This window comes from Oryzias melastigma, linkage group LG17 (genome assembly GCF_002922805.2).
Source record: "Oryzias melastigma strain HK-1 linkage group LG17, ASM292280v2, whole genome shotgun sequence".
Lineage (NCBI taxonomy): Eukaryota > Metazoa > Chordata > Actinopteri > Beloniformes > Adrianichthyidae > Oryzias > Oryzias melastigma.
This window is the reverse complement of record NC_050528.1, coordinates 12642836-12659154: the sequence shown is the minus strand read 5'-3', so window position 1 is coordinate 12659154 and position 16319 is coordinate 12642836. Positions and strand designations below refer to the sequence as shown.

The following is a 16319-nucleotide window of genomic DNA, read 5'->3' as shown; positions in this document are numbered from 1 at the left end:
TCCAACTAACTTCACCTCGGTTACACACATCACATTCTCAGTGTTTGTGCATCAAACAAAATATCCCCACTAGATGTTAATATCTGTCTTTAAAATATTTTAAAAGTTTTATTTCCATGCATGATCTGAAATGATCAACATAGTTTCAGCAAAAGTGAATAATGCCTAAGGGTGTATTCAGACTAAATACATCCGGTTTGCTTAACGTGAATCAGAGTGTGTTCCCCCAATAATCTGGAACAAATTTTCAGTCTGAATAAACCCAAGTGGACCCTGATCCAGAACCAGGAACCGCTCTCTGAGCTATCCTCAGAGGTGGTCTCGGTTTGTTTCTAATCTGGTTCGCTCTGAGTTTCCTCAGTCTGAATAGGCTCAGTTCTCAGAGCCGAACAACTGAGCCAAAATGGCCACCATAGCCTGGATGTAAACGGAGTAGCGGTGAAGCAACAATGAGACACAGCAACTAACTGAAACTGGGTCAGATGAATGCAGGCTCATTAAAGAACTTTAAACATGATACGCATTGCTTCTCACACTGTTTCCCTGACAATCTATATGTCATAAACACCCATCATCGCTCCCTTTTGATGGTCTTCTCCTCAGTAACTGCCTTACAGGACCAAAATAGCAGGTACTAAATGTTGTACTTTCTTCTCAATTGGTGATGCATGACATTGTAGAAGAGAGCAGGAGACCTTAACGTCTCCGCCATGTTGTAACAACTTGTTTATCTGACTGCTTGTACCATGGGCTAGTGTATGAAAATAGATGCTCTTAATCAACAGCTCTTTCACTGTTTTTACACGCATCTAGAAACGTTTCTGTTGCAGTAACATCTCAAGATATTGCTGGCAATATGGACAAAATATAATCAACAATCAAAATCTGATTTATAGTTCATTTTTACTAAAAATCAAAGCCAAGATCAATGTATTTGGCACAAATGCATTCAGTTTATGGTTGATTTGATTGTTCTGGTTCCATTCTCAGACCCCTCATTCTTCCTGCAGTAGCAGACCACAGCACTGTTCCATAGATCCTAGAACAGTAGAGCTGTACTGAAACCTCAAATTGTGACAGAGTACATAAGAACACCATTTCCAGTTGTAAACAGGCAGAACAGGTAGTATAAGACCATTCAGGTTATGGCAGCTACCATCCTTACACAACAACAAAGATGCCTGTTCAATCTGTTTCCAACTCCAAGTGTGTGCTGGAATATTTTGGCTGATTATGCCAAACTATTAAGCAAATTGCATAAAAATCTGCAGATATACTCCAAAATCCATTGCGGTATGAATTGTTCTAGATTTAATATGACAATAGAACATTGTCACAACAAAATTAAATGAGAAAAGTGTGTCTTGGTGATTTAAAGAACGTAAATTGCAGCTGTTTAGAGTAAACCCCTACTGCTGTATTGCAGGGGTGTGGTCTGAAGGGGCTGCAGAAAATCACCTCACAAGTTATTTTTTCCATTCAGAAAATGCTCCTGTACACAAATAGGAAATTTACTGCAGTGATTAGCAATATTTTACTTTGTTTGTTTCTAATAAAGGCAAAGTTGGACTTTTTGGAAATAATTAAAAACAGTGAACAAAAAGAAATGACAATGCCTGGTGTAGACCATGAACATAAATAGTTGTAATACAAACATGTTATGTCATCTATACTATAATTGGTATAATACAACTGTCAGAAATACTACTGGTGCCAACTTTGTTTAGTATTTTACACTGAACTTGTCATCACGACTTGACTGTATTCATTTCCAGGTGCATGAATTTCTCTCCAGTATCTTGTACTGATGAAGAATAGTAATTTTCCCCAAACCCAAAGAAGACATTGGAGCTACTTCCCTATAGAAGTACTCCAGTTTTCCGAAAACATTCCTAACGTGTGGAATTTGTCTTGTTAGACGATCACAATGGCCTCCTGGATAATCCAGATGATGGTGATGATGGTGTCCATCTTTATAAAAGCCAGTCATGGGAAGAGAGACCCAGTTCTTTATTGTTCTGGTAAGTTTTAAAGCCCCATTGTTTTTTACACTAAACAAGAAGCTTCTAGAAGTACGAGTCTGTTTGAAGTCTGTGGTTGTTGAAGATTGTAATTTAAAAAAATGGCAACAAGAAGTAAAAAATGTTTCTGCATTTTATTTCACTCTCCAATGCTTGCAAAGATTGCAGGTATGACTTGAGGTAGAGGTTACAGGAAACTAAAGTTCTTTTCATGAGTGTCAGGATTAGCAATTGTTGGATAAAATGTGTCCTCCTGAGTAAGATAAAAAAGATATATGTATTGGTTGTTTTGGTACCTTTTGTAACTCAAGCTGCAGTACTGAATCAGTGATACAGTTTAGCTCTTTTTAAAAGGTCTTTAGCTGTAAGGCTCAAATTTATTTATTTTTATCACCAACTTGTGATCAAAGTCATTTCAAGAAAACCAAAGAATGAAAAATGTGTTCTTCAACCGATTATAATCAAAAATGTCAAAAGTCACGAACATGTCTGTTTAATAACAAAGAAATAAGTAGCTTCAAACTATTTATAAACATGAACACTTTAATACTTGAAAATATCTCAATGTTGTAATTGAAAAATTTAAAGAATAACCAAACTAAATAAGTTATGTAAATAGAATAAATTAGGTGTCTTTGGTACCATAATGTGACGGTAGTTGTGTAATTTTAAAGCTTTCAGTTTGTCATCACAATTTGATTATATCTCTCAACAAGACACTTGGACTTACAGTGCTGTGATCCAGTATACGAGGAAGTTTGAACTTTGTCAACAGAAATTGAGGAAAAAATGGAGACCGATGGGTCTAACTTATTGAATAAGTTCAGCTGAAAAATAAGCAGCTCTAAACTTACTTGATTGTTAATACACTTTTAAGGTCTCAGTTGTTATTATATTTTTGACTCAGTGTCTCAGGAACCTTAACATAGTAAATCAAACCACAGCTACCAACCGTATTTGTTCTGATGCCCATCAGCTTGTATTGTGTGATACATTTATCAACACAATCATCTGATTGGATCTGATCACTCCCATTTGTCTTGCAGCATGCAGAGCAATAGTGGACGAACTGAACTACTCAATCAGTCAAGTCGACCCGAGAAAAACCATCGATGTTGGTGGTTTTAGAGTCAACCCAGATGGAAGCGTAAAGAACAAGCAGGTACAGTGCACTGCTGTGTGGTGAAGAACCTTTGCTCTCCCTGCTGCTGCACTTATGTTGCTATAGACTTGCACTAATGTGGGAGACAACGGCGGAATCTTCAAGATCTCATGCCGCCACACTATTTTATTAAAAATCAATGGCGTAGTCATAAATGTAGACGGCAGAAGTCAGGCCTGCAGAACCGCCGTCTACACGGCGGTTGGAGGCCGGTGGTATTTAATATGGACAGCTGCTGTCCAGAGACATTTACGCATCATCAAGTCAGTCAGCAGATTTCATAATGGCGTAATCCGCGTCTGTCACTGGACTGCCACTGCACAACCTTGAAATCTTCTCTGGCGACCACTGACCGATGTCAACTTTTAGAGAAAAATCTTCCAGTTGCCATAACATGTTTAACTTTTTCTTAAAACCTCTGCGGTTCTGTGTCTAAAAACGCAACTGTAGCCTCATGATTAGGTCGCTGCATGGTGACATTTTGGGAAATGTGACCGTATCCTAATAGATGTGCATTCAATTGACTCTAAGCTATTTTTTTTACATTTTAGAAATAAATTTGCAACTAAAACATTAAATTAATCAGAAGAAAAAAAATTCAGAACAGATCGCTTCTCAAAACTCTGACTGCGATTGTTGTCTGTTTTTTAGTGTTTTGGTTTGTAGTGAATAAGCTCACCTTGTATGGCTGCTTCAGGCTCCACACAGATGGATTTTTACCTTTTACTTGGACTTCTTTCATGGACCAAAAGTGTCAGTTGTCAGGATTCATTTCTGAACTGCAATAATGAAGCCTGAGGTGGTTTCAGTTCAGTTACTGAAGCTTCTTTTACTTCCTTAGTGTCTTAGTTTCCTTAAGCAAGACATTGAACCTCACCAACCTTCAGGGATTTTCAGAACTGCAACATTTTATATTTAGAAGTTGGCTTCGAATTTTGCGGGGCTAATTAAAACTATGTTGTTAGAGAAAGTGAATCCAGCCCCGATCATCACAAGTCACCGCCATGTTTCACTATAGCAAACAGCATATTTTCAAGCATGTGCTGTTTTCTTTTTGTCATTAGCCTCTAAAGTTACAGTTGTTGTTTATTTGTTCAACAAAGCTAAATGACAAGATACACTGCGTTTCTTTGCACAGTTTAGAAGACTCTTTGTGTTTTACATCATCATTTAGATCAGGGGTATCTAACTGGTGGCCCATGGGGCATTTTGCAGCCCCCACCTTAATATGAAAGTTCAGTGTCTACTAAGCAATATCTTCTTGTCCACTCTTCTTTAATGATTGTTTTTTATTTGCTTTGTTATGCTTAAAAATTTGCATTTGCTATCGTCATTGGATCTTGTCGTCAGAAAAGTCCTTAGCAACAGTTGCTAGCGTCGTTAGCTCCTGTCGTCTCACAAGATACACAGAAGATGTTACTTAGTTGTACACAGACATGAACAAATGTTCAATAAATTTGTTCAGTAAACATTGGATGCAAAAATATATTTTTGCCCCAAATGGAACCCCATACAGCCCAGCCTCAGACAGACTGTCTTCAGTGGCCCCAAGGAAAAATGAGTTTGAGAACCCTGATTTAGATCCTTGTTGGGCAGACTAAAACCTCTGCTGTCATGACTCATGTAAAGGTTTTTGTCCAGTCATTGTCTTAGAAGTTTGCTAATTTCCACTTTTCTTTTTTCTATTTTATACAGATAGAGAAGTTACAGTTTCCTTAACTCTGAGCAGTGAACTATTGCATCAGTTAGTGTCTTTGGCTCTTTTTAAAAAGATAATTTCCTCTTTCTTTGTGAAAGGCATTGGCAGCCTAATTTTATTTGTTAATATTCACCTCTAAAAGGCAAGAAAAGTAGATCTTTTGGCAGCAGTTTTTAGATGTTATACCAGGTGTCCTGTTTGGGGAGTTTGCATGGGTGTGGGGAATATATTTGTTAATAAAGCTTTACTAGAGCTTTTCTTGTTGAAACTGTTGGGGTTTCCTGTGACTTGGCTCACCGGGCCGTGACTACGTGCTCCTTCCAGAGATGAGCTCCTCCTTTGCCCTCGGCCAACACCAGCCTCCATCTGTTTTGTTGTTTGGTCAATCAAATGTTACTGAGACACAGAAGGAGCTAAGCCTTGATTTAATGCCCTCCTGACTCTCTCCTTTTTATCAGCTTTTCACCTAGGGTGAATCACAGAGGGCGGGATGTCACAGCCTAGATACCATCACTGTGAAGGATTTGCAGGTTTTAAGTCTCTGCTCTTTGGCCTCTTTCCCAGTAGGACTTCCTGGGGGTATGGGGCTGCTCCGTGGCACAAAAGTTAAACCTGCCTGCCGTAACAATGACACTCTTAGGGCATCCAAAGACATTGAACTTAGAACGGCGAGTTGATCTCACGGTGACCAGTGGGAAGTCATGCATTGAGAATGAGAGGATGCATAATAGCAAGCTGCCACCATGACACATAATATCATGGCCCAGAAATGTGAATGAATGTGTAAGGGGGCATGCAGTCTTTCAATTTTTCCTTTTGTATGGGAAAGTGCAGCCATCCACACAGAATTTTTGTGTTTTTCCTGTCAAGTCGATACAAACTACTTTATAAATAGGGACACAGGGCAGGTATGTCTTTATTAATCAGAATTATCCATAAATGAAGTTTCAATAAAAAACATGTATATTTGTCACAGGTGGAAAAAGGTCGGGATGTCTTAACTGAGAGAAAAGTGCATAATTCTTACATCTGTGACATGTTTGTTTGCTTTTCAAGATGCTAAATCAGCTGTAATTAAAATGTAAAAAATGTGGAATTTAACTGCATATTCCAAATTGAAAAGCCAAATCAAATGTTGTTTTAATGCCATCTAGACAAACATTAGACATGTTAACAGTTGCTAAATATATTGGCACATTGTTAATATCAAGGCCCTAAGATAAGCAACATAAACTGCACAAACTGAAAAAACAAAATTAGTTGGCAATTGTTTTGTTGAAGGCTAAACTAGCTTTAGGAACGACAAAATTAGCCAAATAAGCGAACCCAATGTTAAAATAATTAATAGCTAAATAAACTGTAGAAAACCTGAAATTAGTCCTAAATGTCTAATTTACTGTCTTGCAAAAAAATAATCTCATCAAGAAATTTTTTTTCAAAACAAAATCTTAATTTAAGGAAACCTTTCTTAGTGACTTCAATTTCTTCTTGTGAATTTTTGGTATACCAAAAATATACCAAAATTATACCAAAAATATACCAAATTTACCAAAAATAAAATATCTCTCTTTTTTAATTTTCATTTTGTAATTGTAAAGCAGGATTCGTCATCCACTAGAGATGCAACAATTTTCAATAGGAAACCGAACAGTTCAATATGCGTTTTTGAAGGTACAATACGACATTTTTCACAATATTGATTTTATTTATTCAGTACCACTATGGGGTGCCTTAAAGGGGCCCTACCATGAAAATCCTACTTTTTGAAGTTTTAAATGAATTTTACTGTTCATTCCTCACTATAAAGAACCCCAAAGCAGCATTTCGATCCGTTCATGTATTTAAGAATAATCCTCTAAAAACCTGCGCTGTCTGTAGCAGCCCCTCCCATACCCACGAAAACGAGCGGTTGGAAACGTGCTGACGTCAGATCGATGCTAACAGCTGAAGGGATGGCCAGGCCTACTAAAGGCAGATATATCGTATGTGCATCCCTCTTTGACGAAGTTTGGATTATTTTCGTGGGAAAAATAGACATGGTGCTACAGACTCTAGGATGACGTCATGGAGCGGACTGCAGCCACACGCAGCGGCAGGCGGAGCTTCAGGAATCCAGTTGTTTTACTTCCGGGTATTTCATAAATAATTCATTTTTTAGTGATCCAAAGGTAATACATGATCTTGTATATAGATATAGTTCACTTTGATAGGCTTAAGAAAATCATGGTAAGGCCCCTTTAAGTGTGTCTGTGTGTTCATGTCTTCGTGGCTGAGCCTGTCTGCTGCAAAAAGTCCCCACCCAATCTCCCCCCCCCCTGCCAGAACTGACCTGTCCTATCCTACAGGAAAATAAAAGTTTTAGCTAAATGCTAAAAACTACTGAGAAGCTTATTTTTTTGCAAACAAATCTGAAGGTTCATGAATAAATGACTGACAGCTAAGTGATTTTTTTTACTGTTTTTTTATTTGGACCTCAAAGTAAGTTAGTTTAGATTTTGTATGACATCTAGCTGTCAAAACTTAAGAGAACTGCTTAAATTGTTGCAGTTCACTGTGTTGATGTTTACAAGTCTTGATATTCTAGTACATTCCATTATGAGTTGTTATGTTTACCAGTTTACAGGAGTTCTGTACAAATGTTATTCTGCAATAAGTGGCAAGAAATGTGCGCTTGAAAAAAATCAGAATAATTGTTATTTCTGCTAGCAAAATTATCTGTGGTATTGTAGAAATTCTGTTTCTTTTTTTTTACAATACGTATCAAATGTAGAATGTTGCTCATGTTGAGGTTCGTATCAAACCGTGAGCAAACTGTGTCGTTGCATCCCTATCATCCACAAATATGAGTTCTAAATTCAGTAGGTGTCTGAACAATCATCTGTTTTATATAACAGAGTAAGACTGCCACCATAAAAATTACAAAATAAACATATTTATGAGAATAAAGTCGTAACATTATGAGAAAAAGTTGTAATCTTACAAGAAAAATGTACTGAAATAATATTGCAAAATTTTCAGAAAAAGTTGTAATTTTACTAGAATAAAGTTGTAAAATTACGAGAAAAAAGAAAGAAAAATGTACAAAAATAGACATAAAATTAATTTTGAGAAAGTTGTCATTTTACTAGAATAAAGTTGGAAAATCATGAGGAAAATAGTCAAAATTTACAATAATAAATGTATTTTTCCATAAGTAATTCAAATTTACTAGGTTAAAGTAATACATTTATGAGGCAAAATTCTGTTTACTAATACAATATAAACAACAACCAAAAAACAACCTATACTGTGTTTTTGTATGAGAGATGTAGAGGACATTGTAAGCCGTTTCATAAATAAGGAAATACTAATTGACATAGTTTTATTTTAAGTACAAGGGCAATGAATAAAAACTTTGAGGAAACTGGGCTTCTTCAGAAGAAGATTCTTGACCCAAAAGGATTTCCCACGATCGTTTACGCCGTCTGCAGTTTAGCTCCAGAGATTTATATGCATCATGTCACATGGATATCTATGATAAACTAAAGCCGTATGCATTCATGGATTCAGTCAGCACGTAATGTGGATAGAGGCTTACACGACTATTTTTGCTAAATTTCAATTTTTTTCTCAGAATTTTCCGTCTTTAGTATTGTAAATGTATTATTTTTTCAATTTGATGGTAGACCTAATACTTTGTTGTACTTTTATCATCTTAACTTGACAGACAGTATTATTACTATTAATAAGAGTTTATAAATCTTCATTAATCCATATCAGCAGGAGAATGAAAGTGAAGGGCCCCTCTCCAGCGCTCTGCATTGACGGCTTCCTGTCCAGTTTGAATAAAATAGCAGATAGAATCCCTAAGAAGCCTATTCTCTAGTCAAACCGGTCCCACAATAAAGCACCTCCACCAGCCAGCCCATTCTTCAGTCAAGGCTTTGACTGACAGCTTCCTTTCAGCGGACTCCAACTGGCGAGGAAGGTCTTTAATTCCACAGCACTTTTGTGGCGGGGCATGATAATGACCCATCCCATCTAACTCTTCAAAAACTTTCAACTTAACCTAAATTAGTAAAAATAACAATAAAACTGCATTTTACTGCTTTCTCTGCTGTTAAATTGTCATAGAATGGACCCTGATACATGCGAGCGGACGAGAACTTTTCCTACATGAGAATCTCTTTGGCTTGTATCACGCATTTCCTTTGTTTTGCTTATGCTTATGAGTTAATTGAACCAGCATTCCTCCTTAAAGATGATACAAAACTTAAGTAGACTACATGGGTTCAAACAAGTCCATTACAAACAAATATATTGTGTAGGAATCTGACCAAACATTTATATAAGAAGTCTGTGGGTTTCCTGGTAGTGAACAACATGAATCAATAAATAATAAATCAATGAAAGCAATTGAAAATCATGTCCTGTCATTCATGTTGGAGATTTTGTCTATTCAATTTGACATCTAATTTAATATGAAAAACCTAAAAAAGAGAATAATTTACACATACAGCAATAATCACATTCAAAGGAACATGGAGTACTCCTGTTTTTGTGTTATTCTTCATTTGCCAAATTTTGAGTTGCAAAAAAAAAAACTTAATTTATCAATGAATTTGCTTTTCTTACAGGTCAGGATGAAAGTTAATTTATCCAGACAGGCTTTTAATCAGTTAAATAAAATGTTGTGTTGATAATTTAAGCTGAAATGCACATGGTACCATTAGCAAAAGTTATTTATATATATATATATATTAGTCATCTAAATCAGAAGGAAGATTTTCTCTGCGTTAGGAGCTGAAGCTTCTCCACTGGTGTCAAAGTCATGACAGACGGGATTTGATTGATAGGTGATGCTCATCGTCCACGACCCGTTTGACCTACATTCCCCAGCGCTCGTGGCCTTTAACCTTTGGCCTCATGCTGCAACACATTCAGTTGACCTGCCAACTTCCGTCCTTCTTTCCATCTCATCGCTGCAGGTTTTTTGGAGGGGGGGGCTCAAGGTTTTTTTTCCCAGAATAAGTGGTGCTAAAAGTGGCGAATGGATTTTTCTGCCGATTCAAAGGAGAGACAGGAGGAGGACAGATCCACCCGAAAGCAGATGTCAGGGAAGCTCTTTGTTCAGTTTAAACTCATCTTCAGGGCTGTCCTTCAACCATGTTACTTTTGTACGTGGTCTGGAGGTCAGAACAGGTGACCGTCTCCTAATCTTCCTTTTTTTTGTGATGCATCCCACCATTTAGTCGTTCATACACCATTCTGCCAGCCTCGTTGGAGGTGTGAGCAAACCACTGGGCCTATTTTTTTAGTCGCCCTTGGCATCCCAAATGCATGCGGGGATGTAGAGAGCAGAGCACCGGCCTGCACTTTGCACCTGTCTAGACACAACTGTCATGGTGTCTTTGTCCCAGAGGAACAATGTGGTGGTGTCGAGGTGGAGAGAGCACTCTTAGAGGTTAAAAGTCTAAATTGTAGCAGTAAGTTTGTTAGTGTGAATAGAGAAAAGACTACGGAAGCAAGCGGTCACCCTGCTGACCCACACAGAGCATCGCAGTGTGGGTCAGCTGACACTGGGTCAGCCGAGACCCTTTTGCTTTTGTTTCTTGCTCAAAAATACTTCCTTTTTTTTAAAAGCTCAAACATGAGGCTTTGTTTTTCTATAATTAGCACGTTTCCAGCTGGTTCAGAGCGTTTCCTCAATGTTGAGAGCCATGACATTAAAAACTTCTAACTTATAAATCTTCCTTTACAACCAAAGTTTGACACATCTATCTCCAAAGACAAACAAGCAGGCTTTGCTTGTTGAGGGGGTCCGATTACTTCCCAGGGGAAGCAAGTAAAAATAATAAGCAAATTTGTGAGCTCAGACCAGAAATATTGATAATAGAAAATAGGGGTGAAGGGGAAAATTGATTTGGAGACGTATCACCATATTTCGATTGGTTATACTTGTATCAGTTAAAAATGTTGACAAGACAATATTGAAATAATTATTTATGAGCATCTTTCAGCATCTTACCTTTGTTTTCCACCTAAAGCTCCGACCACTAGATGGCAGCACACCGAGCCTCTTTGAGCAGCTCTACAACGCGACCAAAACAACAAGATCTCACGCTGAAATGTTTCTAAAAAGAATTGTTTTTTTCCCCTCCTTTTTTAAGGTCCCATTCAAGCTCCATTCTTGTTCAGTCTTGGGATATATCGCGATAATATCATGTCATGAGACATGTATTGGAATACATGTCGTATCGCCAGACTCTTGCCAACGCACACCCCTAATAGAAAATATCTTGTTTAAGATTTGGGTTGGAATCAGATCCAAGAGGTGGTTTAGGAGATAATATGATTGATTGCCTGTAAAACTCAAGAGGATAAAAGTGCCATTAAAAGCATCTGGTTTAGTGATTATTGAAGCCCCATTTCCTAAACGTGTCTGCTACGATAGTTGGGACTTAGCCAAAACCGTCAGTCATTCTGGATACAGTCCTACTAAGAAACCTGCGTTTGCTTTGGTTTTCTGTCTATTAATTATTAATAGTAAGAAGTTATTGCCTGTTATGAGTCAGATTTCCGTCTCCCCAGATTATTTAGCGTTTTCATGTACCCAACTGATAATTGAACCAAAGAGACAGTCTCCTCTCATAGGAGATTTATTCAGACAACTTTTTTTTTACGTTTTTGTCTTTTATTTTTCATGGTACTTGAGAGGTCACTTAAATCTAAATGAAAGTAAATGGATTTAGGCTGATTTTCTACATCTGCGTGAATCTTAAAACCACACACTGCGACTATTTTATCTGTTTTTAACACTAAACCACATTTTTAAACTCAGAATAACTCCTAGAAGGACTTTGAGTTTCACTGTTCGACAGAAACCAGCGCTGAGCGCTCTGCGTCTCCTCATGCTCCTTGTTTTGCGTCTTTGCTGCGTTCAGGTCCCACTGGCTCGCTCAGAGACTCACCTCAGCGAGCTTCTGGAGGAGGTTTGTAAAAGCATGAGTGACTACGCCCTTCACCTGGACCCCGACACCCAGCAGAAGCAGTACAGGAGGTTTGCTCCTCGAAGCACCGGGACCGACGGAGGCTTTCCAGATTTGAAGAATTTCCAGTTTGATGGCCCTGAAGCATCGACCGGCCTGGCGTTTGCAGTATGTAGTCGGCTGGATGATTAACTACTGAACACAAGTCACTGCTGATCTTTAAAGTAGTTCACCAGCTCTAGATTATTGTCCATCAGCTTGTTCTGCTTTCTAATTTATATTAATTACAAACAAGTATATAACTGAGCAAAATCTACTACATTTCAAGTTTGCACACAGTCTTGTTCATTTTTAATCTTCATGTTCAAAAACAAAAAAAGGTCTTCCCATGTAAGGATGGTGCATGATGCATGTATGTGTAAAAGAATGGTCAAAAACTCTCATAAATGCACCAGTAAGCTTTAGGGGTTAAAGCTGTTGACAGTCAAGTTCAGGATATGAATCCTAGCCAACCCACTGCCAGATGGACTCTCAGCCTAACCCCATGATATTACTGTTTATGTGTATATTTCTGCTGAATGTGTGTTTTATCCTTGTTTCCTGTTGTGTTTGCATCCTAGTGTGAGACATTAGTGGAGGAGCTGGAGGACGACATCATATCCACGTTCAGTAAGAAGGCAGACGGAGTGGAGGAGCAGCTCTGCAGCAGTCTCTGTGGTAACTGTCCAGACCAAACATCAAGCCCCCGCACACTGTGGTGACCAAAGCTTAAAATCTCAAGAGGACCTGACTGCACACATCAGCATTTAGAACCGGAAGACCCTCCATATCACTGAAGAAAATTTTAACCGATATGTTTTATGTTTCAATAAAAGTTTTTCTACAATTCTGAACCTTTTTGGGTTAGGGTTATGGTCAGTGGAAGTTTTATGATTTCCACTTCCAGCCAATGATGTCAGTTTCAGATCTTTCCTCTGAGCTCTATTTTCTTGTGGTTTTGGTTTCAGATCGAAGCGGCTCTCGTACCAACCAGGAATTATGAAGGTTTGCTCCATCCACGGACCTCCTCGACCAGCTTCACTGTACCGACCAACCGTTCGTGAAACCTTGTTTTTTCTAAATGATGACCACTATTTTTAAAGAAATAAAAACTTGATCTTGCAAAACAATATCTTGTAATTTTATTTCTGTCTCTGCGTCTGTGAGGAATTCCCAGTAAATCCAAGTCGGTTATGAAATATGAATGACTTCCAAAATCTGTTGAAACACAGTGGTCAGAACAACATTTTCTAATGAAGAACTGGAAAACACAAGCAAAGTTATTGTATTTACACTCTGGATCAAAACTGTACGGATGGATAGCTCCGATATTGGTCGCCATTTTTGTTGCAAGTTAAAAATTACAAGCCAGGAAGATTATTGTTATGCTGTTTCCATTAAACAGATCTTCATACAGGTTCTAAAACTGCTTCTGTAAAGCTGATATTGTTGGAAAAAGATGAATGTTGCTCAGGATTGATGTTATCCTGTGTAAATATGCAATACTGCTGTATTATAGAAGAACACGATACATTTTCCCCAATAATGTTGTAACCCTTTTGGCATCACAGAGTTGCCAGAGTCTATCCTAACTACTTTTGGGTAAAGGCGGGGATTTTCAAAATAAAATGTCTATCAGCATTGAAACTCATCATTACATCAGACTCTTCTCATTGAATTTTGTTTAACGGATTTGTCAAAGTGTAGAAAACTCAAATGACTTTAACTTCATAAACCCACAATTTTACTCTCAATTCCAATGAATAAGTAAAATTGGATGAGAATCTGTGCAGATCATTTGAAGTTCCAATCATTGAAACTCTCTCTCTAGGTCTGTAGTTCAACGCCCTGCCTCCTTTTGTCTCCCCCTTGCTCCTCCATTGCTTCCTCTCAGGGATTGAGTGGGGCTCATGGCGCGTCCACAGCTGACAGATCAAGGGTTACCGAGGTGCTTACAGGCTGAAGTGCCCACGACACAACGACAGATCGCTGGCTTAGACCCTTGGAGCGTCCTCTCAAAGGACTCATCACTGCAGAACTCAATAGACAAATGCAAATGCTTGTGAAGGAGTCACTAACGGTTACACAGGTGTCATGGCCGCACAAACACAAAGATCTTCTGTGCTTGCTAGTTTTCTTGTTTTTGTCAACATAGTGCCTAAAGTTGGAGCCAAACATCTTCATTCTGGTCTCATCTGTCCAAAAATGGCTCCATTACTCCTCAGATGAATGTTGCTTAGAACCCCCTTATGTCTGATCAAATATGTTTTTAATGCATTCGTCACTTTATAATGGGATTCTTGTGTTAAATGGCATCAATTTCATAAATACAAAAAAGCAAACATCCAAAGAAAACTAATCTTTTAGCTGTTTCATCTACTTTCGTTGCATTAAATGCTCCTCAGCCATGCAGAGCTGCAAGTTTGTGCCCAGTCACTGCAGAACTGTGGCTGCTTCAGGAATCTACATTCAAAAACTTTCTCCCTCTAAGTTTCTTTTCCACTCAGAAATCATCGCCCTGCTCAAAGTTTGCCCACCAATTATTGGCATTAACTTGTTTTTTAATAAGATTAAAAAATATTTGTCCTTGAGATTAGCATAGTTGAGTGTTCTTTTCTTTTTGTGTGGTGGGGATGGGTTGCAGCAGCAGGCTTTGATCAGTGTAGCGCAGCGAGGCCCGGGGCAGGCCCGGCCATCCGAGGCCTGGGTGTGAAATCGTTCTGATGTCATCCCCCCATTCTTTACCTTCTCCAGCTTTTAGTCGCCAGAATTATATTTCCGCCACAAAGAGTCCGTCCCCTTCATTCCATATTCCAAGTTGACTAGGAAGCATTTAAAGAACTCCGGCCAAATCTCCCAGTGGGGGGAAGGGGGCTGGATGGGCTGCCTTTTGTCTGATGGAGACATGGAAGACATCAACACTTTGTGATCTGTACCTCTCTTTTCTCCAAGTGCCTGCCCTTTGCCTCTGCCTGTCCCAGAGCCTGCGATTATGACAAGAACTTTGCGTAAAGTGGATATTTTGCTGCTCTCCCTTTGGCTGCGGTCGCTGATGCGTTGCACGGCAACCCCATAAACCAGCTCAAAGCCAGAGATCAGCACAAAGGTGACACTTTCAAAGAACAAACATGGAGTGTTTAAACATTTGAATCCAAATTGATGGATTTTATCCATGAATCTAAAAAAACAATAAGATGCAACGACTTCAAGGTCAGAAATTATTCATAAAAACATTTTAAATCTATCTATCAGAAAGAAGGACTTCAGCACAGATCCCAACTGAAGGAAAGCTTCAATTCTGCAACTAACCTCTTTTATTTAACTAAAACAGTCGAGTTTTAGTTAAACAGCATAAAAAAGTAGTAAATTCAGTTCAGCTAATTTTCCTTCTTGCCAATAAATATAATTGGAAAGCCTGTTTATTAGTATGGAGCCACATCAGTGAGGAACATCCATTCAAATGTTGTCTTGTTTGGTGCTTGGTGGATTGGAAGATTGAAGTTTAAAGAAAAATATATAAATGTGTTGGTAATTTAACAGTTTGTTTGGATCAGCAGCAACATCCTGGCACCTCCTCCTCATGCTGGGGAGCAGCCTGCTCCCACATTAATGAGGGGGGACATTCCACTCAGCAAACAACAGCAAGTCAGTCATCCTGAGAACACAGATTTAAAAAGAAGAGAGTCTCATAAATGTGTGATTTAGATTAAATCCCTAATGGATTATCACTTTTGTTATCAGTTTTAGTTTTGTATTTTACTTTCTTTTACATTGGTAATCTAAATGTAATCATAATCTAAATAAAACATTTATTCCTATATGGCTGAACGCTGAGGACTTTTTACATTATTTTTTTCTTGTTAATGTGTTTGAAAATGTCTTTGTTTCATGATGAAAGAAGCAAAAAAATTTTATTTAACGTATAATTATAAGGAAAAAAACACTGAAAAAACTGAAACGGATCATTTAACAGAAGTTCTGTAATTTGTTCCACCATTAAAATGTTTAAATTAAAATTTTAGGTTGATACCAGCTACTCAACTCAAAAATGTATTTTTATTAAAAGCAAATATTTTTAAAAGTAACAAATGACAGACTTGTTGTTAATTGGTCCAACATTTCAATTTTACTGTGATTTTTTAATAGAATTTATTTTGTATAATTGTTTAGGCTCATATTGACTTTTTTCTAAATTAACTCCCTCACGATCCGTATCTATGAGACTATTAACCTTATATTCTTCTAGCAGTGACCAGTGAAACATCTTCCCTCACAGAGGCAGATTTTGTGGCTTTCTACCAATAGTAACTCTGGAAAGCGTCGTCAGGGCAACGGAAGTGATTAAAAAAACGCCAGGAAAACATGCGCAACGGTGCGTTCAATGACCCTTGCAACTTAAAGACTTCTTGGGTCTTTACAATAAACCACAA

The 16319-nt window shown here is 38.0% G+C and overlaps 1 protein-coding gene across 1 annotated transcript in view; it reads left to right on the top strand.

Moving 5' to 3' along the window:
• cnpy1 (canopy FGF signaling regulator 1) overlaps nt 1-13019 on the top strand; it is a 14536-nt gene extending 1517 nt beyond the window's left edge. Inside the window, exons 2-6 of the mRNA XM_024268917.2 lie at nt 1919-2021; nt 3068-3183; nt 11806-12018; nt 12471-12567; nt 12858-13019. Of these exons, the coding sequence (XP_024124685.1) occupies nt 1928-2021; nt 3068-3183; nt 11806-12018; nt 12471-12567; nt 12858-12892 (555 nt within the window). The 5' untranslated portion in view covers nt 1919-1927 and the 3' untranslated portion in view covers nt 12893-13019. The remainder of the gene's footprint in view (nt 1-1918; nt 2022-3067; nt 3184-11805; nt 12019-12470; nt 12568-12857) is intronic.
• Nucleotides 13020-16319: the final 3300 nt, after the last annotated feature.